Source organism: Ceratotherium simum, chromosome 20 (genome assembly GCF_057802395.1).
Source record: "Ceratotherium simum simum isolate JZ-2026a chromosome 20, ASM5780239v1, whole genome shotgun sequence".
Classification (NCBI taxonomy): domain Eukaryota; kingdom Metazoa; phylum Chordata; class Mammalia; order Perissodactyla; family Rhinocerotidae; genus Ceratotherium; species Ceratotherium simum.
This window is the reverse complement of record NC_141919.1, coordinates 53760515-53784691: the sequence shown is the minus strand read 5'-3', so window position 1 is coordinate 53784691 and position 24177 is coordinate 53760515. Positions and strand designations below refer to the sequence as shown.

General features: G+C 45.5%; 2 protein-coding genes across 2 annotated transcripts; one reads left to right on the top strand and one right to left on the bottom strand.

Moving 5' to 3' along the window:
* Positions 1-1551: 1551 nt before the first annotated feature.
* Positions 1552-18863, bottom strand: LOC147914467 (uncharacterized). Its single transcript, XM_087444241.1, has 3 exons — positions 18699-18863; positions 6984-18530; positions 1552-3434 (listed from the first exon to the last, which is right to left on the bottom strand). The coding sequence occupies exons 1-2, from the start codon at positions 18861-18863 to the stop codon at positions 17679-17681; spliced, it is 1017 nt and encodes a 338-aa protein (XP_087300367.1). The 3' UTR covers positions 1552-3434; positions 6984-17678.
* Positions 18864-19052: 189 nt separating this feature from the next.
* Positions 19053-23514, top strand: CKS2 (CDC28 protein kinase regulatory subunit 2). Its single transcript, XM_004428310.3, has 3 exons — positions 19053-19217; positions 21800-21927; positions 23187-23514. The coding sequence occupies exons 1-3, from the start codon at positions 19159-19161 to the stop codon at positions 23237-23239; spliced, it is 240 nt and encodes a 79-aa protein (XP_004428367.1). The 5' UTR covers positions 19053-19158; the 3' UTR covers positions 23240-23514.
* The last annotated feature ends 663 nt before the right edge of the window (positions 23515-24177 follow it).

Here is a 24177-nt window from a genome sequence, read left to right as displayed (position 1 = left end):
TTGACTAGACCCGTAATATGTACCCTCAGGAGCACTCTCTTCTGTCATATAGACCCAAGATGCCCAGGAAGCTTGTCTTCAAACAAGGCAAGGATCACAGGAACAGGACAATCTTTTCAACAAATGGTGCTGGGAAAACTGCATATCCGTTTGCAAAAAATTGAAGTTGGACCTTCACCTTACACTATATACAAAAATTAACTCAAATTGATCAAAGACTTAAATGTAAGAGTTAAAACTATAAAAATCTTAGAAGAAAACATAAAGTAAAAGCTTCATGACATTGGATTTGACAGCGTTTCTTGAATACAACACCAAAAGAACAGGCAACAAAAGAAAAAAATTGATAAATTGGACTTCATTGAAATTAAAAACTTTTGTGCATCAAAGGACACTACCGGGCCTGCCCCATGGCTTAGCGGTTAAGTGTGCGCGCTCCGCTGCTGGCGGCCCGGGTTCCAATCCCGGGCGCGCACCAACGCACCGCTTCTCCGGCCATGCTGAGGCCGCATCCCACAAACAGCAACTAGAAGGATGTGCAGCTATGACATACAACTATCTACTGGGGCTCTGGGGGGAAAAAATAAAAATAAATAAAATGTTTTAAAAAAAAAAAAGGACACTACCAACAGAATGAAAAGGCAACCTATGGGAATGGGAGAACATATTTCCAAATCATATATCTTATAAGGGATTAATATCTAGAGTATGTACAGAACTCCTACAATTCACCAACAATAAAACTAACAATTCCATTGAAAAATGGGCAAAGGACTTGAATAGATATCTCCCAAGAAGATATACAAATGGCCAATAAGCACATGAATAGATGCTCAACATCACTAATCATTAGAGGAATGCAAATTAAAACCACAACGAGGTATTACTTCATATCCATTAGGATGGCTATTATCAAAAAAACAGAAAGTAACAAAATGTTGACAAGGAGGCGGAAAAAATAGAACCCCTGTGCACCGCTGGTGGGAATGTAAAATGATGCCGGTGCTGTGGAAAACAGTATGATGATTCCTCAAAAAATTCAACATAGAATTACCCTATGATCCAGCAATTCCACTTCAGGCTATATGCACAAAAGAATTGAAAGCAGGATAGATATTTGCACACCCATGTTCACGGCGGCATTATTCCAAATAGCCAAAAGGTGGAAGCAACCCAAGTGTCCATCAGTGGAAGAACTGGATAAAAAAAGGTGGTCTATCCACCCAATGGAATACTATTCAGCCTGAAAAAGGAAGGAAATTCTGACACCTGCTACAATATGGATGAACCTTGAGGACATTATGCTCAGTGAGATAAACCAGTCACAAATGGACAAATATTGTCCACTTATATGAAGTTCCTAGAGCATTCAAATTCATCGAGACAGAAAGTAGAGTAGTGGTTATCAGGGGCTGGGGGGAGGGGAATAGGAGTTAGCATTTAATGGGAACAGCATTTCAGTTTGGGATGATGAAAAAAGTATGGAGATGGATGGTGGTGATGGTTCCATAACATGAATGTACTTAATGCCACAGAATTGTACACTTAAAATAGTTAAAATGGTAAATTTTATGTCATGTATATTTTGCTGTAACAACAAAGTCACAGGAAACAACAAAGAGAAGACGAAGTTCCGAAGCATTCACGTCCTTGGTTCCAGCTGCATCTTGACCCCCCAGGTGGCACGAAACACTGGTTTCTCTAGGTGGTTTCTGTTGCTTGCAACCCAAGTAATTCTGAGACCTCCCACTGAGATCATAAGGACTTGGAGAACATGGTCCTATCTCACCATTGAAATGAGATACTTATTGATGAAAAACTGTAACTATATAGACAGCGAGGGAAGAAGCATCATCGTTCCCGGAAGTCCCTCTGTCAGGAGCCTTTGCCTGCCTCTCCGCAGCTCTAACAGCGACTTTGTGCGTGGTGAGTTGGCTGAATCAAGGGTGTGAGATAAGAGATAATAAGCTCCCCAAATTCATCTAGGATAGAAAAAAATGCTCTCCCTGAAAACTAGTTACTGTAATGTTGTAGCAACTGAGAAACTGAGCCCGGGAAAGCGTACCAGCTCCTCTGCCAGTTGGCACTGCCTGGACCCCCTCAGTAACCATGGTAACCACTGATACGTGGGTAAAAAGGAAACAAAAAGGCATTAACTTTTAATGCCCCTATAGCTGGTTTAATCAGTCTTTGCCTGAGCACCAGACATTTTTACCAAAACCAAGGAAAGAAGGACTGAATTATAAAATTTTAGTGAGGATATTATGAATTACAAAACATTAGTGAGGATACTATGAGAACACAAATTAGAAGTTAGGCAATAAATTAAAATTGCTTCATCCTTGAAATGGTTTAAGTCTAATATGATGGACTATGAAGTAATAAAAAAGACGTTAAAAAAAACAGTACCTTATTGCCCAATGCCCTCTATCTCGAAAAACAATTGCTTCTAGATGCATCAGGAAGTTGTAAGTACTAGTAATATTCTAGTTCCTAAATTGAGTGTTGATTTTATTGTTCTTTTAATTTTACACATACACTAAATATTGTCTTTTGCATCTAAGATTTCAGAATAAGATTTTATATAAAAAAATAGATAGAGGGGCCGGCCCAGTGGCGCAGCGGTTAAGTGCGCGGGCTCCGCTTTGGCGGCCCGGGCTTCACAGGTTCGGATCCTGGGCGCGCACTGACACACCGCTTGTCAAGCCATGCTGTGGCGGCGTCCCATATAAAGTGGAGGAAGATGGGCGTGGATGTTAGCCCAGGGCCAATCTTCCTCAGCAAAAAGAGGAGGATTGGCATCAGGTGTTAGCTCAGGGCTGGTCTTACTCCCAAAAAAAAAAAAAAAAAAAAGAAAAACAAATAGGTAGAAGAAGCCCCCCTTTCAAATTATCAGGCCTGGGTCTCAGGCCAACCTAGAGTAGAGGAAAATAAGTTGCAGCTCAAAGGAAAAAAAATTCCACGAGACCCCGAGACTCTCAGACTCACGGGAGACCTTGTTAACACACCCGGTGTGGGGCCCACCCCAGAGGTCCTGACCCAGCAGGTCCAGGTGGGCCTCAGAATCTGCATTTCTGGTAAGTGCTGCTGACTGCTGCTGCTCCAGGCCCCTTGGGAGCCTGAGCTCTGAACAGTGCAGTCTGACATCAAGCGGCCCCACTGTCTGTATCTGTTTGACTCTGTCATTATGTGGGGTCACACCACTAGGTGCCACAGTGGGCTGACTTCTCCTTTCAAAAGCAGTATGCTGTTTTGTGAACGATGAAATCAGTAACTTCTTTTTCCTTTTGCTCCAGTGTTCTTCCCTTCATTTTCATTTTCGCTTTTATTTTTAAGTTTCACAGGCACCCAGTTCACAGGGTCAAATCACTGGAAAATTAAAGAATTAAACGATTTTCCTTTTCTCCCAGCATACTGAAGACATTGTATTCATCCTGCAATAAAAAATATATATAATATACAAAATTAAACAGACATTCCATTCTCTGAAGTTTTTCCGTGGATTCAGCTATGTATTGAACCACCAACACAAAGTCTGAAATAAACACAATTGTGGCAAGTTAAAACAGCGTTGTATTAGATGTCCATATTAGGTGCCCACGATGCAGGTTTTCAGTAGTGCCTACTCCTAGGAAGGACGCATCATTTCCTAGTATCTTTAAGACTGCATTCAGGAAAGGTGTTCTCTTATTTTCTTCTTTCCTGTTGCCTATTAACTATCTTTTTTTTCCATTTTATTTGCTAGTTTAAGAGGTATGAGAAAAGCCCACATTTCAGGATCACACCTTTCCAGCTACCTGCCCCTCGCCCTGGCTCTCCCTGAGAGTGGCCAGTCTTCCCCAGCCCCAGCCACTCCCTGCACCCTACAGCCAGCCACGTGCTGGAGCTGACCCAGTGCTTAGTTACTAGGACTCCTGGGAGCCTGTTGTTAAACAATTGGAGCTTGAAATCTGGCCCTGGGGGAGTATTTACACAGAGGAAATGGGCAAACGCTACCAGAGCTTCCTCCACCCTCCAGAGCCGGTTCTTAACATTTACCTAAAACACCACTGCCTACAAACCTACAGCAACAAAAAAACCAGAAATCGCTGTCTCTGAAACCACCGCTTATAATAGAAGCAGCAAGCCCTCTCGTGGCTGTTGCCAGAATTGCAGAGGATGAGAGGAGATGGTAACAAGATCAAGGTTTCATCCCAAACCTTTTACAAGAGGCTTTAGGAGAGTGTTGATTGCTTAGTTTAAGGTCTGCTGCCTTGGGGCAGACTTTCCTCAAACCACCCGAGGACGCCACTTACATATCTCTTTCTCAAGAGTTGAAAATAGCTTCTAATGAAGAGTAGCCTTTTGTTCCTGTTAGTGTAGAAGGGCTACATTATTACTTTTTCAGAACATGCATTTTCTGTGGGTTACTGTGGGCATGTCACAGGCAAGACAGTGTGCCCTGAAGCTATCTGTGTCCCTTAGCAGTCTGATGAACCCATGCGAGGAAGGCAGACCAGTCAACACTGCCTATTAAAACACAAACCCCACCAGGCCACCTCCCTCCTTAACGCCTCCCAATGGTTTCCTGTTGTTTCTACAACAAAACCCAAATTCATCACAAAGTCCACAGCTGGCCCAGTCCAGGGCCACCTAGGTCCTGCTGGTTCTCGAGCTCTGCTCCCTCCCTCCCCCTCCCCCAGCTGTCCCCTTTCTGTTATGCAGGTGTCAGCTCAAAGGCCACTCCTCAGTGGGGCTTTTTCTGGGGGTCTGCTGTGAACCAGCACCCACCCCTCTGTCCATCGACCACCTCACCAGGTTGGCTTGCCTCTGCCCACCTGTCTCTACCTGGAGTCACCTGTTTCTCTGTTGACCGTCTGACGGCCGAGTAGGATGGAAGCTGGGATCTCAGCGTGAGTAAAGCCTTTGTCTGTCTTACTCACAAGGTTTCCCCCGCGGCAGGCTCCTGGCATGAATCGTGAGGAAGGTGACAGATGTCCACAGACAAAAGTACTGGGAGCCCAGGCCTACCAGCCTCCCACCTGGGTGTAGGGTGACCAACCCGACCCAGCTTGCCAGGGGCTGTCTGTGTTTTGGCACTGAAAGCCCCCACCCCGGGAAACCCCTTAGCCATGGTCACCCTATAACTGGGTATCTACATTAACTAGAATCACCTTCTGGAGTGATTGTGAAAAACAGATGACACTAAAATATTTTTGTATATATCAAAGCTTCCTCTGAATAACAGAATTAAACTTGCAGATTATCTTAACACTCTGTGAAAATTTAGTTGAATTAGCAGAATTAACCTATCTTAGCATACCCATGTGTATTTGCCTTAGCACTTAAAATATATATGCTGGGGCCGGCCCCGTGGCTTAGCGGTTAAGTGCGCGCGCTCCGCTGCTGGCGGCCCGGGTTCGGATCCCGGGCGCGCACCGACGCACTGCTTCTCCGGCCATGCTGAGGCCGCGTCCCACGTACAGCAACTAGAAGGATGTGCAGCTATGGCAGACAGCTATCTACTGGGGCTTTGGGAGAAAAATAAATAAATAAAATCTTTAAAAAAAAAATAAATAAATAAAAATAAAATAAAATATATATGCAACATATTGTTTAAAAAAAACGATCGTATTGCTTTTCACAGGTAGTGTTTTTAATTTTAAATGTCATTGCAGAAATAATGTGTTACAAACTCTGCAGGCATGACTCATGGCTGGTGGGGTTTGAAACTTCCCACTTGAAGTCACTTTGATTCCTAAAATAAGTTTATTATGTGTTTCTTTTACATCACATCTTCCTGATCACTCAAAATATTGAGTTTTTCATGTTTTATTTTCAAAAGAAATATTCTTCAGCATTTCTATTTCTCCTTGAAATTGGAGGGAGGACCACTGTCAGAAGTGATTATGCTGCTGACATGGGCTAAGCCATCAGAGTCATCTAAGTTGGGAAGGGATTGGTTGGCCTTCTGTTTACATGTATCAAAATGACTCGATGAGGGCATCAAACATTTCAAAAGATAAATTTTAAATCCGAATCTGTATTTAGTGAATTAAAATGCAGCCACGTGCAATCTGAAACCGCCCACAGTGTACAGAAGAGCTTCTGATCTCTTTGCTGAAAACGTGCTGGAGGCCAGCAAAATACTTCTGACTGCTGTTTGTATTATTCCGTTGTTGAGAAGACTGCTGGCAGAGAGAGAGCTGAGGCTGGGGGCTGTGGGGACTTGGGACAGTGACGTGGATAAACATCAGCCACTCCCTTTCCAGAAAGTCCTCGCTCTCTTCCTCATCAGGACTCACCTGCCCTCTGAAACCAGGAAGAGCCTGCAGGCGGGGAGAGGGGCACCGAGGTGGCGTGTGAGCGCTGCCAGTCCACACTGCCTGCTGACCTTGCAAAAGGAGCGTGGCTCTCCCCTCCCTTCCCCACCTGGGGTCCATCGTATTCCAAGGCCAACAAGAGGCTCGCTAGACAAGAGTCCTGAGTACAGATCTGTTAAGTCACCCCCTTAGGTCACACCCATGGCATTTCTCACAGTGTGATCCAGTGAACACTCAGGCTCCACAATCACAGGGGGTACTCATTAAGAATGCGGTTCCTGGGCTCTGCTGAATCAGAATCTCGGGGGGGGGGGCCCAGGAACCTGCGTTGGTAGCAAATCCTCCGATGGCTCTGGAGCACACTAGGGTTGAGTCTTGGTGACTCTTGGTCTTCAGAGCATAACTAACTCTCAGACCATTCCTCCCCAAAAGACGTCTTTCCAGGCAAACTGCCATCCCAGTCGTGCCCATGGGGAGGCCCCTTCCCAACATCCTTCTCTGTGGAAAACATCCATGGGTCCCCAGATTTGAAATTCAGCACACACAGAAGTGCCTCCCTGGCCTCATCTCCCGAAAAGCAAAGAACAGCCCTTCTTCTGGAAAACATCACATGTGGAACAGCACACTCAGTCCTCCCCAGGTGACTTGGGGTTCACCTGGACTTGAAGAGGCCAAACTCACATTTGCCTGTCTTTGAGTCTGGTTTCCTCTGACAGACAGACGACGAGCCACTCGGCAGGTGTGGTGATCCGAGTCTCCTGCACAAATTCCCCTCCAGGCCGATGAGCCAGACGTGAAGCTTCCTGTGAGCGGCTCGCTCTCACACCCGTGCTGACATCTTCACTTCAGCCATATTCTGGCAGGTGTTTTTAGAAGTAAAGCTTCATTGGATACTCAGAAAGAGTAAACCACTAAAGCATAACTAAGTTAGCAATAACTAATCTAGTATGTGTAACTATAGCACAGAGTAATGCCACATGTGTTAGAATATTATATAGCAGCAGACTTTAAAACACAAAAACAAATTTAGATAAAAGCACTGTGTAAGTGCAAACACATTTCTAAATATATGTAATTTAAAATACTATACAATAATTACAAATAGGAAATAAGCTATTGTCCTTATAAACAGTTTCTACTTTCTCTTTTTCCTGGTTACCAGAATCGTATTTGGTCCAGCCCGTTTTGGACTATCTCTAAATGCTACTGCTTCTACCTGAAAAGCACAAACAACTTTAACTATAAGACAACGAACGCTGCCTGGGATGGAAATTGGGCCTAGGCTGAAAACAAAGGCTGCCCACCTGCCCGCATGACTCGTGGATGATCGATTTTCCATTGACACTACCTGGCAGAAGGGCACTGACCTTCCAGGGTCACTCCAAGACAACGGCCATCCTCCTCACACAGCACCTCTCCCACCCGGCTGCTCAGTACACCACCTTCAGGCCCAAACCAGCTCTCTCCAGCTCTGGATCAGCCCTAGCAATACACCACCATCCTAGAAGGTTCTAGTCTTGCAAATCTGAGCTAACCAGCACGCTGGTAGAAACTCAGAGCAAAAGGTATCTGGACAGTGGAAATAAAAAAACACAAAATTCTTGCACTTAATCTCTGAAGAGTCCCTCAGAACCCTTCTCGGAGCATGCTCACTCTTCTTACTTGGTTTTCTGTGGCCCTTGCCCAGCACAAGCACCATTAGAAGCAAAAGCAGAGACGGGGACAGAGACAACCACTTAAGTAACAGACAAGTGAATCTGCCAAGGATCAGGCAAAGAAAAAAGTCAGGAACTACTCAGGACCTACTACAACCCAGGCATTGTGTTGGCTCTGGAGAGACAAATATGAGTAAGACACTGATCTTGCCCTCATGTTATATACAACCTGTGTGTTGAGACTAATATATAAATGATTAACTTTAATATAATGAAAACGAAGTATCAATTATGGTTGTTTGGTACAGGTATCAAACTAGACCTGACTTCAGCAAAAATGGCATTTGCTGGAACAGTGTTGGGTGACTCAAGAAATTGTTGGTCAATCTGGACAATCAGGCCTCAAGAGCGACAAAAACCAAAGCAACCCCAAAGATCTCAGTGACAAAATTCCTGCCCTGTCACCTAAGGCTGCTATCATTCCAACTGCCTCCCATCTCTGGGTGTCTCCGCTCAAGACTCACTTTCCTGCGAGAAAAGATGTTTTTGTTCTAACGAAGCCCGGGGGTCAGGGGGACAAAGTCCCTTGGGATGCAGCCCAAAAATCGCATCCATACAGAAATGTCCAAGAGGCCTCTAGCATCTTGCAAATACCACAAACACATTCACCTGCTCCCCAGCGGAACCCAACCAAGATGACACCCAGCAGCTGCACCCAGCAGCAAGACACGGCACCAAGTTGGGCCTACGCATTGGATTACGTTGCTGGCAAACTGCATACTTGGTTGTGGAAAGTGAGTTTTATAAATAGACATCCATGTGTTTGAGTCCAAGACAGCAGAAGAATCTTTTAATAATCGGTTATGCAGTCAACCTAACTGTTAAGCCTCTCCTACAGAGAGATACTTCTGGACCTACTACAACCCAGGCATTGTGTTGGCCCTGGGTTGTAGTCTTGCAAATCTGAGCTAACCAGCACGCTGGTAGAAACTCAGAGCAAAAGGTATCTGGACAGTGGAAATAAAATAAAAGGCTTCATTCAAATTGAGCATACATCTCGGGTTCTGGGCCTATTCCAAGCGACTTAGTCTCACATGCCTGCCTCAAGTCTTTTTGCCTCCAGACCTCCAATTTTGGTCCTGCCAAGTACCTGACTGCTGATAGGACCCGTGTAAAGGACCAGAACAAGCATGACGAGGGTCTCACGCCCCCCTTGCCTCTGCCCCCTTTCTGTCTTTTTGGTTACCTGCCTCCCCTGTCCCATGAACTTAAACTAGGCAGTGAACCACAGGCTAGCAAGAACAGTAATTGGTAAATGGTTACCAGGATGGTACCAACCAACCGGAACAAGGGGCAGGAAAATAGGAACTCCCCCTCCCCCGCAGGTTTTCCTTAAAATAGAAAATTCTGCCTACACCAAAACCATAAGGATGCACACTCAACTTTCTCCCATCCTATAAAAACACTGATCCTTCTTCAGTCGGGGGTCACTGGGTGTCCACCAACTGAAGGAGACTTTCACCTCTGTTTAGTCTTTGGACTCATTTTATTTTTATACCAGGAATAGGTATGGATCTGAAGCTCAGGCCATCTGGCTTGCAGGTAAGTGGACACTGAGAAGTTCTAGCTTCCAGGTTGGTGAATGCATGGAGATTTGGGGAGAGTGGTGCACTAGGAGAGAGCATGGACGCTCTGTGACCTTCCCCATACCTTGCCTTATGCATCTCTTCCATCTGGCTGTTCCTGAGTTATATCCTTTGTAATAAACAGGTAATCTAGTAAGCAAAATCTTTCCCTGAGTTCTGTGAGCCACTCTAGCAAATTAATTGCACCAGAGGAGGGGGCTGTGGGAACCTCTGATCCATAGCTGGTCAGTTAGAAGTACAGGTAACAACCTGGACTTTAGATTGGCATCCTGAGTTGGAGGAGGTCATTGGAACCCCCAATTTGCAGCCAGTCAGTCAGAAGCACAGGTAACAACCTGAGCTTGTGACTGGCATCTTAAGTGTGGGGCAGGGGGCGGTCTTGTAGGACTGAACCCTTAACCTGTGGGATCTGACGCTATCTCCAAGCAGATAGTGTCAGAATTGAGTTGTAGGACTCCCAGCTGGTGTTCTGAGAAGTGCCTGGATGTCGGGGGGATACTCCTCTTCCCCCAGACACACATGCTGGAATTGGTGATTAGGAACAAAAGACGAATCCTTTACTGCTTTATTCTAACAACTGCAAGCCTTGCTATGGTGCAGCTTTTGTTCTCATTTGACCTATAAAGGTAACTTGTTTATTTCTCATTGGCCCATAACAATTAAAGGAGGACTAACAGGAACAAAAAACAAGCGTGAGCCCTGCAACTAAGAAGTCATATAGATGATGCAGAACTACTTTGTTCATGGACTTAAAATGCAAAATTTAAGCTGTCTGGCAGTGAACTTGAGGACTCTTCAGATCTATGGAAACTAGTTTGAGAAACACCGCTCTTATAAGCTATTTTCTTTCACAGCTTCTTCTCTTCTTCTATACACATCTTTTGGTAACTTTTATCAGGAAGATTCCACAGTCAGATAAGTAACTAATAAAAAATCTTTAGCAGAACCCAATTTTTCACCTATGAAAAATGAACAGAAAATGCCTCAATAAGAGTAGTAACAATTTGATCAAGTAAATTCAGTAGAACTTTACAAAGTCAGACCTTTAGATTATGGAAAAAAAAAATTTGTACGGACCAGATGGGTAGAGAATTGAATTAATCAGACATCTCAGTACATGGAGCAGTGTTATCATTGGCCCATGTAAACTACCTTTGTTGTATTTGTTCTCCATCATCCACTATCTCTATTCCCACTTCATTCTTCATACAGATACCAATGGTCATGTGTCTGATATAGATCCTGGGGATATGAACATACATCATATTTGTAAAATATATAATGTTATTTTCCATATATTTTCTGTATGAAAAAAATTCCAGTTGTTTCATTTACATAAATTACTGAGTTATAAATTTAATTCTATTTTTTAACTTTTTTGCTTAACAGTTTCTAGATCTAATCGAGTCAATAAAGATGGATATAAATAGAGATATATAGCTATAGATAAATGAACCTTATGAATCTATGTGAGCTATTTTGGGGGATATAGAATCACTGGTGGGGTTGCCATGTCATAGGGAATACACATAAAGTTGTCCCTCGGTATCCTCGAGGGATTGGTTCCAGGACCCCGCAGATATAAAAATCTGAGGATGCTCAAGTCCCTTACATAAAACGGCACAGTATTTGCACATAACCTACACACATCCTCCTGTATACTTTAAATCATCTTTAGATTACTTATAATACCTAATACAGTGTAAATGCTATCTAAATAGTTGTTATACTGTATTGTTTAGGGAATAATGACAAGAAAAAAAATCTGTACATGTTCAGTACATACACAACATTGTAGGCCTTTTAATACAAGGTTGGTTGAATCCTTGGATGCGGAACCCACAGATATGAAGGGCCAACAGTACTTAATTTCAATTGTTAAGTATGTACTGCCAGATTGCTTCCAGAGAGATATATCACCTTATATGTACTCTACCAATAGACCATGAGGGTTCCCATGCCCTAGGGTCCTCACTAACACTTGATAATATCTGATTTCCTAATTTGTGCCCATCTGATGTGTGTAAAGAAGCAGCTCATAGTTGTTTTAATTTGTATTTCTCTGATTAAAATGAGTCTGGTCATCTCTTCATATACTGTTGGCCTTTCAGATTTTTTCCTTCTGTGAATTGTCTGTTTATATCTTTTGCCAAATTCCTGTTGGATTTCTGGTTTATATTGTTTTGTAGACGTTCTTGGTAAAATGTTGATATTAATTCCGTGTTGGAATTATATTACAAATATCTTGGATCAGGCACCTGATAAAGTTGACTGCAAATATATTTTGTCTTCCACCTGATATGGTGGTCTACTCTAGGTGTCCCTGCTGAACAGAAATATTTACTTTTCTTGTAGTCAAATCAGTCAATTGCTTGCCTTATGGTTACTGTCATGTAAATATTCTGCCTCGTGATCCCAAGGTCACAAAGATATTCTTGAACGTCTTTACTTTTAGCCTCATAGTTTAATTTTTTCACATTTTCTCCACATATTGGAAGAAACTTTCTCAGCTATATACTTTCCCCACTGATACGTGGTGCCATGTTTATCAAATATCTGCTCCCCACATATACATAGATCTACTTCTACATTCCTTATTGGAATGTAGAATAGTGTAGAATAATGTAGAATAGGGGAACAGTCCACTATTTTGTTTTTCCGTTTCCCCGATCATTTCCAAAACTGATGTAGCTATTTGTGGATCTTTATGCCTCCATATAAATTTTAGAATAAGTTTTTCAACTTTCTTAAAAAACTCTCTGGAATTTTTATTGGGATTGCAATAAACTTAGAAATTTATTTGGGGAGTACTAACACCTCACAATATTACATTGGTAGTACCATAAATATATCTTTCCATCTGTACAGATCTTTTGCTGTCTTCATAAAGATCTGGTGCAGTCATTGTGAGGTTGTCTTAAATACTTGGGGCTGGCCCCGTGGCGTAGCAGTTGGGTGCACGCGCTCTGCTGCTGGTGGCCTGAGTTCGAATCCCAGGCACGCACCGATGCACCGCTTGTCGGGCCATGCTGTGGTGGCGTCCCATATAAAGTGGAGGAAGATGGGCATGGATGTTAGCCCAGGGCCAGTCTTCTTCAGCAAAAAACGAGAAGGATTGGCATGGATGTTAGCTCAGGGCTGATCTTCCTCACCAAACAAAACAAAACAAAAAAAAGTCTTAAATACTTCATGGCAGTGCTTGCACTCTTTTTCACATCATGGTACACATAGGAAAAGACTGTATTTGCATGTGGTGACTGCAGGTATCTTTGTACTATTCCCAATCTTAAAGAGACATGATGTATCTAAAGCTTCTCCATTAAATATGTTTTTGCTGTAGGATTTGGTATGTAGCCTCTATCAAGTAAGAAGTTTTCCTCTAGCCTGATCATTTTTGTTATAAATCACAGTTCAATTTTATCACATGCTTTTTCTGCACATATTGACATGGTATTTCTTTTCTCTTTTGTCCATTATGTGTGAATTACATTGATAGATTGGCTCACTGCTACTAAACTCACTGCCATTGAGTTTTTGAGACAAACACTACTTAATGCAATTTTTAATAAAATGTTAGATTCACTTAGCTAAATTCACATCTACATTTAAAATTGAAATGACTGTAATTTTGCTTTTCTGTTCTTATTTCCCTTCTCTGATTCTGGTGTAAAAGTTATGTTAGCCTCATAAAATGAGTTAGACTGTTTTCCCTCCTTTTCTAGTATCTAGACCAATGTGCTTCAAGATTTATCTTACCTAGGTTTTCAAATTAGTATATAGATCAAAACTGTGTCTTGTTCATGATCTATTCCAATACCCCTCCAGTGCAACAGAAGTTGGAAAACTAAAAACATTTCATGGATTTCACTGCAGCTGTGATTCTGGATGTAATTAAGTTTCCCCATCAGACATACTTCTACGAGACTTGAATTAGATCCAAGATAAAAGGGGGGGTGTATCAGTTGTCTATTGCTGCATAATAAACTACCCCCTCCCCAAAATGAGTGACTTAGAACAATAATTTATTCTTTCTCTTGATTCTGAGGCTTGGTTGGGTAGTTCCTTTCCTCATTTTTCTTGGTCTCACTGCAACACCTCACGCACATGTTTGGTGCTAATTGATGGCAGGGCAACTTAGCTCTCCTCTCCACAGCCTCTTACCTTGTGATCACATTCCAGGGCAGCATTTCAAGACGGAGAAAGCAGAAACTGCCGTCACATAATGTTACTTCAGTCACATTCTGTTTGTCAAAGCAAGTCACAAGACCAGACCCAGGGTGGAGAAACAGACTTCACCTACTGATGGAAGGACTGGTGAAGTCCCTTTGCAAAGGGCATGCGTAGTAGGATGGGAGGTATTTGTGACAAGTTAAAATTTACTCCAAGGAGGAATGTGGTACTTGAAGCATGTAACTTTGCTACGGCAGATAGTAGCAAGAACAAAGTGATTGTAGCCGACAGTTCTGGTGATGGATTCCTAATCTCTCTCAACTTCCAAAACTTATCAACAGCTGCAAAGCACCTTAGCATGCACTCACTGCCCTCTGATCCTCCCTATTCTAGTCATGTTGGTTTCTAAATTGTTAACAATAAACATTTGTTTAAATCTTCACCTTTTTGGACAACAATAAATGTGCAGTTACTTTGCTTTATTTCCAATATATTGTGAATCACTGTCTTCAACTTATTTGTATTCTTTCATTGAACACTTTGTGAACAGTAACCCATTTTCTAATTGAATCCAGTGCTTGTTTTGAGATTGCCATTGTCAATCTATTCTTGTTGCTTTGTAGGTGTGATCTGCAATATCTCCCTGGAAGCTTTTAGAACTTTCCTTTGTTTTTGATGTTCTTGAATTGCACTATAATCTCTCTACGGTTATATTTTTCTTATCTATACTATTTAGCACTCTACAAGCCCTTTCAGTCTGAAGTCTTTTATCTTTCCTTAAAACTAGGGACTTCACAGCCATTATCTGTACAAGTATTTCCTTTATTTTTTGTCTCTCTTTGGGACTCTTCCTGTAACAACAGTTGCCACTTCTCCTTCTAGCCTCCATGTCTTTTTACTCCACATTTTCCATCTCTTTACCCCTTCCTGATGCTTTCTGGAACTGTTACTCATATCATTTCGCTCACTAATTTGTTCTTCATTATATTCACACCACTTTCAGTTTACCTACTGAATTTTTTACTTCAACTCTTTAGTTTTCAATACTATTGCCATCTGACTCATCCTTAAGACTGCAGTTACTAATATTGCTAATATATCCTCATTTCTTTTATGATATTTACAACTTATATTCATAATTCTAAAAACTTAAATACAAGAAATAAAAACTTTTAAAGTATTTGATGAAATACAACGTCTATTTATGATAAAAATTTAGCAAACTAGGAATGAAAGAGTACATCCTCAAAATGATAAAGGGTATCTACAACCACGAAGCTGCAATGAACATTACACCAGCTGGCTATGACGTCCCAAAGTCAGTTTGTCTATCCAGTACGTCATCTTGATTTTTATAAGCCGCTGCTACGCTGTCTTAGTCACTACAGCCTCTTAGTAGATCATGATCTGTTAGAGTCCACTGAAGTGTCTCTGCTACTCTTGGCCGTTTTCTCATCCATATATATTTCAGAATCAAGTAAGTTCCTTGAATGTGGTATTTTATTAGAATTAGACTGACTCTATGGTCAATCTGGAGAGAATTTATATCTTTACCATACTGACTCTTCCTAAGCATGACACAGTATATCTCTCCATTTATTCAAGTCTTCTTTTACGTCTCTCAAAGTTTCATAATTTTGCTTGTCAGGGCTTTGTGTATCTTTTGTTAGGCTTATTCCTAGGCACATGACATTTGATGCTAATGCAATAATATTTCTTTTTGACTATGTTTTCTAGTTATTTGTTTCTGGTGTACAGGAATAAAATAGACTTTTGTATAGTGATCTTATACCCAGATATATATAATCAGTTGCAAATGACAGTTTTATTTCTCCCTAATTATCATGCCTTAAATTTCTTCTTTTAATTCTGCTGCCTATGGCTTCCAGGACACTGTTCAATATAATTGGAGATAATACACAATTTTAAAGAGAATGTTTCTAACATTTCCCCATAAGAATTATATTAACTATGTTTTTTTATAGATACCTTTCAAGGCTAACAAAGTTTCCTCCTCCTCCTACTTGCTAAGAGTGGTATCACCAGCGAGTGGTGGGTTTACCAAGAGTCTTGTTTTATAAGAGTGGGGAAGTTTATCAAATTTTTTTTCTGCGTCTATTGAGAGGTTCATTTTTTTCTCCTATATACTGTCAATGTGGTGAATTACATTAACAGATGCAATGACTTTCTAATAGGGACCCCATGTTAAGGCGATTCCTTCCAGTCCATCCTCCACATCTCTGTTACTTTCATCACTGATGTGATTGTGCCACTTCCTTGCTGAGAACACCAGCCGGCCCCATATTAATCAAAATGACTATACTTCTTAGCAAACAGTCCAAGAATCCCTTCCCATTCTGGCTCAATCCACTATACTAGTTTCTTATTGCTATTTTAACAAATTATTACAAACTTAGTGGCTTAAAACAACACAAATTTATTATCTGACAGTTCCAGAGGACACAATGCCAAAACACGTGACCAGCCTAAAATCAAAGTGTTGGCAGAGCTGTGTTCCTTCTGGAGACTCTAGGGAAGAATCCATTCCTTACCTTCTCCAGCTTCGAGAGGCTGCCCACGTTTCTTGGCTTGGGTCACGACACTGACTTCTGCTTCTGTCACAGGTCTTTCTTTGACCCTCCTGTCTCCCTTATTGGAACCTTAGTGATACCTCTGGGCCCACCCTCATAATCCAGGATAATCTCCCTATCTCAAGGTCCTTAATCACGTTGACAAAGTCCCTTTTGCCATATAAGGTAAGATATTTGCAGGTTCTGGGGACTAGGACATGGACATCTTTGGGGGCCATTTTTCTGTATACCACATCCACCCTCCTGGGTTCACTTCCCCCAGCGTCCCTTTCCACGACCTCTACTCTAAACCAAACGCATTCAGCACTCTCCTCAGGCCTTCATAAGCGCCAAGCCCTCCATCAGAGAGGCAGGCGAGCACACAGCAGAGGCTGAGAGGCCTAAGTCTGGAGTCAGACTGCTTGGGCTCAAATCTGAGTCCTACCTGCCATGAGGATCTGGACATTTTTTTTAACCTAGATCTAAATATCAGATTATAGGGAAAGCAAATTAAATCACACCACAAGCAAGCAAATACCCAAAGCCAGACTGTGGAAGGTGGTTTCTCTGAGAAATGCACGTTTTAAAAGGTGGCATGGAAGGGAGGTGGTTTAAAGACGAAAAGAGACAAAAACCAAATTAAATGCCTAGGCCTCAGTGTGGGTGCAGATTCCACCCAACCAACCATAAACAGGCACCTGGGAGACACTCGGGGAAATCGGAACCTAAAGTAGCTATCAGAGTAACGAGGAACTTAAGTGGTACGTATTTTCCTAATGTTTCTTGAGATGCACACTGTGAGCACAGAGACAACCACAAACGCACTATTACAGGGGCCGCGGGTGGCGCAGCGGTAACGGCGCGGGCCCGGCTGTGGCGGCCCGGGTTCGCCGGGTCGGATCCCCAGCAGCACCGACTCACCGCCTGTCGGGCCATGCGGTGGCGGCTCCCACATGAAGTGGAGGAGGTGGGCACGGATGTCAGCCCGGGGCCAGTCTCCCTCAGCAAGGAGGAGGAGCGGCAGATGTCAGCTCAGGGCTGAGCTTCCTCACACACAGAATTACTTCAGAGTGAAGCGTCTGTGTGGGATCTCTTTACAGAAGCTGCAGGAGAACAGGGAAGAGGGGCACGGAGGGAACGGGCCGCGACACCACCTGCGGAAGCCGGCCGGCGGGGCGCTGTGACACCGCTCCACCCGTGTCCGAGATCTTCCCCAGCGCGCCCGCACAGACGCGTCTCCCAGGAGGCGTTTCCTTCCCACGTTCTGCCCGACAGTCAGGGACGCCCTCGCCCCCTCCCTTGCCTGCCCATCCAGGTCTCCACGCCCACGCGCTATCACGCCCACTCGTCGGGGGTGCTGCGGCCGGGCCGGCGCGCAGGCGGTGCGGGATGGGCGGCGGGGACGAGGAGAGACGCGGAGACGCCCCGGGACACAGCTGTCCTGGGGCTCACGCGCAGGGACCGTCCAGGGCGGCTGGCCGCGCTCGGGCACCAGCACCGGGGCGCAGAGGGGCTGCTCGTGCGGGCAGGGGCATCGGGGCCGCGCCGGCCGAGAGGGGCCGCCCCCGGGACACCGCGTCCCCAGGAGGGCAGCTCCCGAGGAGGGCTGCGTCCCCCCGGGTGAAGACCCGGGCTGGCGGGCCCTGGCTCCACAGACCCGACGGCTGGCGCGCTGCGCACGCGCGGCCCGGACGCGGGCGCCCCCACACCACCGTGCACCGCCTGAGTCGTCGGCTGGGCTGCGCCCGCGCAGGGCGCCGCTGCCTCTGCGCATGTCACAGGGAGGCCGCCGCGGCGCAGAGGGGACCCAGCGCCCCGGGGCGGCCGCGACGCCGCGGGTCGCCGCCTGGAGAGGCCGGGGGGCGCCCAGGTCGACGCCGAACGACAAGGGCTCGTCGGGGACGCGCGGCCCACCGGGAAGCCCCCTCGAGTGTCCCGCGACGTCCCGTCCCCTCGTTGCCTGCTCCGCCCGCACGTGCCCTCAGGCGCTTCAACGCCGAGGGCCCGGAGGGGCGTCCCCGCGCAGTGGCCCCACACGCCCGGCACCCGCGCCTGTCCGCGGGGCCGTCCCCAGGGAGCGGACGGCGCGGGGCATCCTTCACGGGGGTCTCGGTCACGGCCCCGCCCGCCGTCGACACGGCCTCCGCGCCCGCCTCCTGGGCCGCTCCCCGCGGCGGGCGGCCGCCCCTCACACCCCCCTCACGCGACTTTCCCCCGTCTGGGGCAGCGCACCGGCTTCCCTCAGACCCTGCAGTCCCTGGGTGCGCGTGCGCGCGCCGGCCGGCAAGGCTGCGCCTGCGCACAGCCGGCCGCTCCTCGGGGGCCCCGCCCTGGCCAAACCGAACCCCGCGATACCTCGCCCCTCCCGCAGGCCCGCCGCCCCGCCGCCCCAACGGCTCCGCCGACCTGGAACGTTCTAAACCCCTGCGCACGCTCTCCGCGGCCCTGGCGCCGCTCTCCCTTGGCTACGCCCCTTCCCCTCAGGAAGCTCCCCGCCTCCACGCCATGCCAATCATCCATTTCTTCCCTCGGGCAACGTCGCAACAGGCCTCTGATTGGCTGATCCTGGGTGGGAGCGCCGCGGATGGGCGGCGACGATAGGCTGGAAGCGAACCCCGGCCGTCCCGCAGCGCGCGCGGAAGGTGATTGGTCGGCGCCGCCGTCCAATCAGCGGCGGGCTGTCGGATTCAAACCGGACTCGTTGGGCCTGCGGTCGGTTGGTCGCAGTCGAGCCGTTGCCTTGGCCGGTCGCGGACGTGCGGCCCGCTGTCCCGCTCTTGGCGCCCCGTGTCCCGCGCCGCGCCCCGCCCGCAGGATGGCCCACAAGCAGATCTACTACTCGGACAAGTACTTCGACGAGCACTACGAGTACCGGTGAGCGGCGGCCGGCGGGCTCCCTGAGCCCGGCGCAACCGGGCGGGGTCGGGGCCGGGGGTCGGGGTCTCGGCGCTCTGCGCGGGGCCGGGGCCGGCCGTGCGGGGTCGCGGCGCGCCGGGCCGCCGCCCTTTGTTCGCGCGGGGAGGACGAGGCGGGCGGGCCGGCGTCCGGCGGGGACCCCCCGCGGCAGCCCCGGGGGGGGCTGCGGGCCCGAGCGGGCGGGCGCGGCGGGCTGGGGTCTTTGCCGTTGGCGGGCGAGGGCCGGGCGTTTCCGGCCCGAGGGGTCTCGGCCGCCGCGAGTCCGGTGACGGCGCCGGGGCGGGGCCGCGGAGAGCGGGCCGAGGACCGGCCGCCCGGGCGGTGGGCGGGAGCACACCGAGCAGGGGGCTCCGCGGGGCCTGGGTTCCGGGCCGCGTCCTGGGAACGCCGACCCGCGGGGCCGGGAGCGACCGGGTTCTGCGGCCCTCGGGGGCTTCCCGGACGGCGGCGGGAGGCCGTGCTCCTCCACCGCGCGGGCTCGGAGGCTGCGCTCACGGAGAGGAACAGGGTCCGGGGCGGCTCTCGCGAGCCGGAGTGTCTGCGAGGTCTCCGTGTTCCTAGCGAGACGGACGCGTTTGCGGCCGTAGACGAGTGGGCGTCGCGCCTCTGGCTCGGGCGGGAGCCCAGGCCGCGCGGGTCCTGTCCGGTCCCGTCACACGCGGGCGTCGCTTGAGGCACGCGGGGTGGAGCGAGTGTAAACCGGGATGCCTTCCCACACCTGCACGGCTGCCGATTCCCAACCGGGCCGGCCCCGGCGGGAGGAGGACGCTGCTCAGGACGCGCCTGGCAGCAGGTCCGCGCCTGAGTCTCAGTTTGTGTCCTGACACGGCCACTGACCGGCACTGCGTACAGGCCGTGCGGGCAGCGGTTCAGCCTGATTTGCTGCGGGCTTCGTGAAGCCATGTGCAGAGAAATCGTGTGGGGTCTGAGGCCGCGGGTCCTAAGCCAGTGTCGGCCAGAGCCGGGCGTTCGGGACCGAGCCAGTGAGTAGTCTGCAGAGAGACGTGTGAAGGGAGGCCTGTGTCACGATAACTCACGAGGTGTGGCTGTAAATAGTGGTGCAGCATGGAACGTCAAGTTAGTACCGAGTTTTGCCAGTATGCGGTCATCTACACCTTTGATTTTTACTTTGTAAATGCAAACTTAATTTCCTATTCCTGTTCCTTATGCTTAGGTTCTTTTGTAAATGAACTTCACGAATTAGTTCAGCTGATTTTTTTCCAACTATGATAACAATTTGACTTGGCGGCGTCATGGCAGTCTAGCAACATGATAACAGTTGTCCTGAGGCTCACTTCTGTCCTGCAGATAATACGGAATTGGTACTTAACTAACCCACCAGACTAGACCTTAACTTGATGACAGCTTAGTGCTTACAATGAGTTATGGGTTCAGTTTTCCCTGTGTGCCAGAAAGTGTGGCCAGACTGCCCCACTCTCACTCCAGCCCCGGCCCCCTGCTGACTCACAGGTAAATGTCGTCTGCTGGTCACAAAGTTCAGTTGGAGGTTATGGATGACTATAAAAGTGTTCCTGCTACTGGAAATGGTGAAATGGGGCTGGGAATTGTGATTTTATAAAGGTTTTTTTTGTAATTTGAGAAGGGATGGGTGCAGGTTTAAGAATTTGACAAAGCTACAATTGTACACATTCTCGATGGTTTGACATTGAAAAACGTTGCATGCTTGCCTAAAAAACTGAATGAAGTTTTAGATACAGGTCAGTAACTTACTGGAAAACTGAAGGTCTGTGTAAGGTTGCAGGTACATGTATAGGTGCAATTACTGTTGGCTTTTAATTTTAAACATAGTATAACGCAACTCTGGAGTACATAAGGACTAGTATCTACCACAAACCTAATGTTGAGTAATCGGAAACCGAAATTAACGGTAACAAATGGGGCTTTTCCCGCCTTCTGTAAAGGCTACGACGTGGGGTTGAGGTGACAGCTCTACCATCAGGGACCATTCTCAATTTACAGTTCCATCTGTGGTCTTAGATGTCTTCTCTAGCTCCCTGATCATGTCAGTCAGCTTCATAACCAACAGGAAGGAGAAAAACAGAAGAGTTGGGCATGTTCTTTTGAGGACACTTCCCATAAGTTGCATATTTTCTGTTTATATCCTATTGGTCAGGATTTAGTTGTATGACCAGAGGTAGCTGCCGGGGAAACTGTGATGTTTTGGATTCCATGTGCCCTTCATTTTGGGGGTTCTTTTCCTGAAGAAGATTGAGACAAATAGCAAGCAATCTGTTAGAGAAAAAAAAAGTCAATCCTAAATAAAATGCCTTTTGCTTTTGGACTGCATATTCTTATCTCCCTAATTTGAACATAGGCCATCAAATCACAATTAAAGGTAGTACAGAGTAGTCCTTAAGATTGACACCAATGGTAATCTAACAGAGTTGCTTTAAAGAACTTTGTTTTGAGGACAAAAATCTCAAATTTTAAGTATCCTAAAGATGCATGTGTAAAGTGATCATAATTGTAGGAAAGGCATATTTACGTAGAGCACTAATCTTTGCTATATCTTTTAACAGGCATGTCATGTTACCTAGAGAACTTTCCAAACAAGTACCCAAAACCCATCTGATGTCTGAAGAAGAGTGGAGGAGACTGGGTGTCCAGCAGAGTCTAGGCTGGGTTCACTACATGATTCATGAGCCAGGTAAACATTAATGGAATTAAAATAGTAGTGGTTGTGGTTGTGGTTGAAAATTTTTAGTAATATTGACATTCACTGATATGCCGAAGTAACTCTGGTAAGGTTGACTATTTCTGAATGACTGCTTCCTTTCTTCCCTAGAGAGGGTTCCAATTTTTAATAAATAAAATACCACGACTGAAAGTAATGCATTATTTTACCTGCAAAAATAACTTAAGGCAAAAAATAGGCTAGTCTATTTAATTTTAAAATGTTTCATTGTTAATAGTATCTGATAGTATTTTACCCAAATATACTTAGAATTCTGGTGTCCCGTCTTTGAAAACTATGAACTTACTTTAAGACAACTTAAGTGTCCTTAAGTTCTCTATGGAAATTGATGCAGTTTGAGGTGATTTGTCTTTTCCTTTAGCCTTGTATTAAAGGATAATTGGTATGTACCACACAGATTAAATGAGATTACATTCGAGTGAACTCAAATATGCTACCTGTGTTATGCGTTATGAGTGCTTATGCTGTCACGTGGTACTTCAGAAAGTTCTCCAGATACTAAATAGTAAACTAGACTAAAACTTTGTGGGGTTAGATTCTACTTTTGGGTTATCTATACACCTAATTTAAAGGATTTATAATGCTTAGAACAAAATGAGAACTGTAGAAGCCAAATTAGGTGGAACTAAAGCTGTTTTGCTTTCCACTCTCATCAAAGAAAAGCAGCAGCAAAAGCTCTTTAAGACTCATAACTTCTTTAGAATTGGGACACTAATGGTATTCAAGTCCAAAAGGTCTTTCTCTAGATAATAGAGGAACTTAACTGTTGAATCTTGGCCCCTACCTAGTGAAACAGAAGCTATGGGGATGGACCTCTGGGACCTGCATTTTTACAAGCTGGTGGTTTCTGAAGGAGACGTTAGGTGTCTTTTCCCCACAGAGAGATAACCTTTCTCTTTACGTTTCACTGGGATTGGGATTCTAAAGGAGAAAACATTCTCCCCAAGGTAGTCTCTCTATGTACCATCCCTTTTTTCCAGGGTGGGTAAAACAAAATCACTGGGGGAATATGCTCACTGTCAGGTTGTTTTCTTTTGTTCACTGTTGACAGTGACTTGGAAGCAAAATTAATTTCAGATACCTCAATAAGTAACATTGACTATAGATTCATTTTACTTTATTTTGTTTCAATTGAGAAATCTTTGAAATTTTGTTGAATGAATGAAAATTAACATTATATTAAATTGATATAAAACATTTTCTTTCCACAGAACCACATATTCTTCTCTTTAGACGACCTCTTCCAAAAGATCAGCAAAAATGAAGTATATTTGGGCATTGTCAATTAAATCTTTTTCAAATTTAATGTATATGTGTATATAAGGTAGTATTCAGTGAATACTTGAAAAATGTACAAATTGTTCATCCATACCTGTGCATGAGCTGTATTCTTCACAGCAACAGAGCTCAGTTAAATGCAACTGCATGTTGGTTACTGTAAGGTGTTTAAATTTCTTTTAGTCAGTGTTTCTCTTAATATAAGTGCCTGTTTGACTTTACCTGTTACTTTTGTTAAATAAAGTTTGTATGTTGCATTTATCCCTGTTTGAAGTTATTGAGGTTTATCATGGATAATTTGTGACTATTGAGGTTGTTGGATGATTTCAGTTTTACAATGTTAGTCCTAAGGAGATTTACTGTAAAGAAATAAAATGTTAAATGGGTTTAAAATAGCTTCGTGTGATGAAGGTACCATTTAAATTCACTTATGAAGAAACTAAGAACCAGGGATAAGTTTAATAGAGCCAAACTAGATTTTATAACTTTATTGTTAGTCTAGTTCCTAGAAAATTGTCTAGAATCTCCACTTGAACAGCAAGTCCAACTTAATACTCTCTGGGCTGCTTCCACTTATCTAAGATAACTGCCACACGTAGTGGCCTTGGAAGAAACCACTTAACTCTTTCTCCTTTTCTCTATGTGCCAAGTTAAGTTTAAAAGCACTGTAAAACACCCTTCATGCCATATGTATTTTGTGTCTATTAAATTGCCTTTTCAGCTGCTAGGGAAATATTTTAGAGTTAATGCAAAAACAGGCTATTTATCTTCATTGCTATGCTGGAGAAACCTTTTAAAGGAGCTGCCAGTAAACTTAAGACCCTCTCCAGTCTGGTGGTTCTCTGTATGCCCCTCTCCTTAGAAAGGGGTGCCTTTACACATACTGAGCACAATAAATACTGAACGTGACAAGCAGCAGTCTAG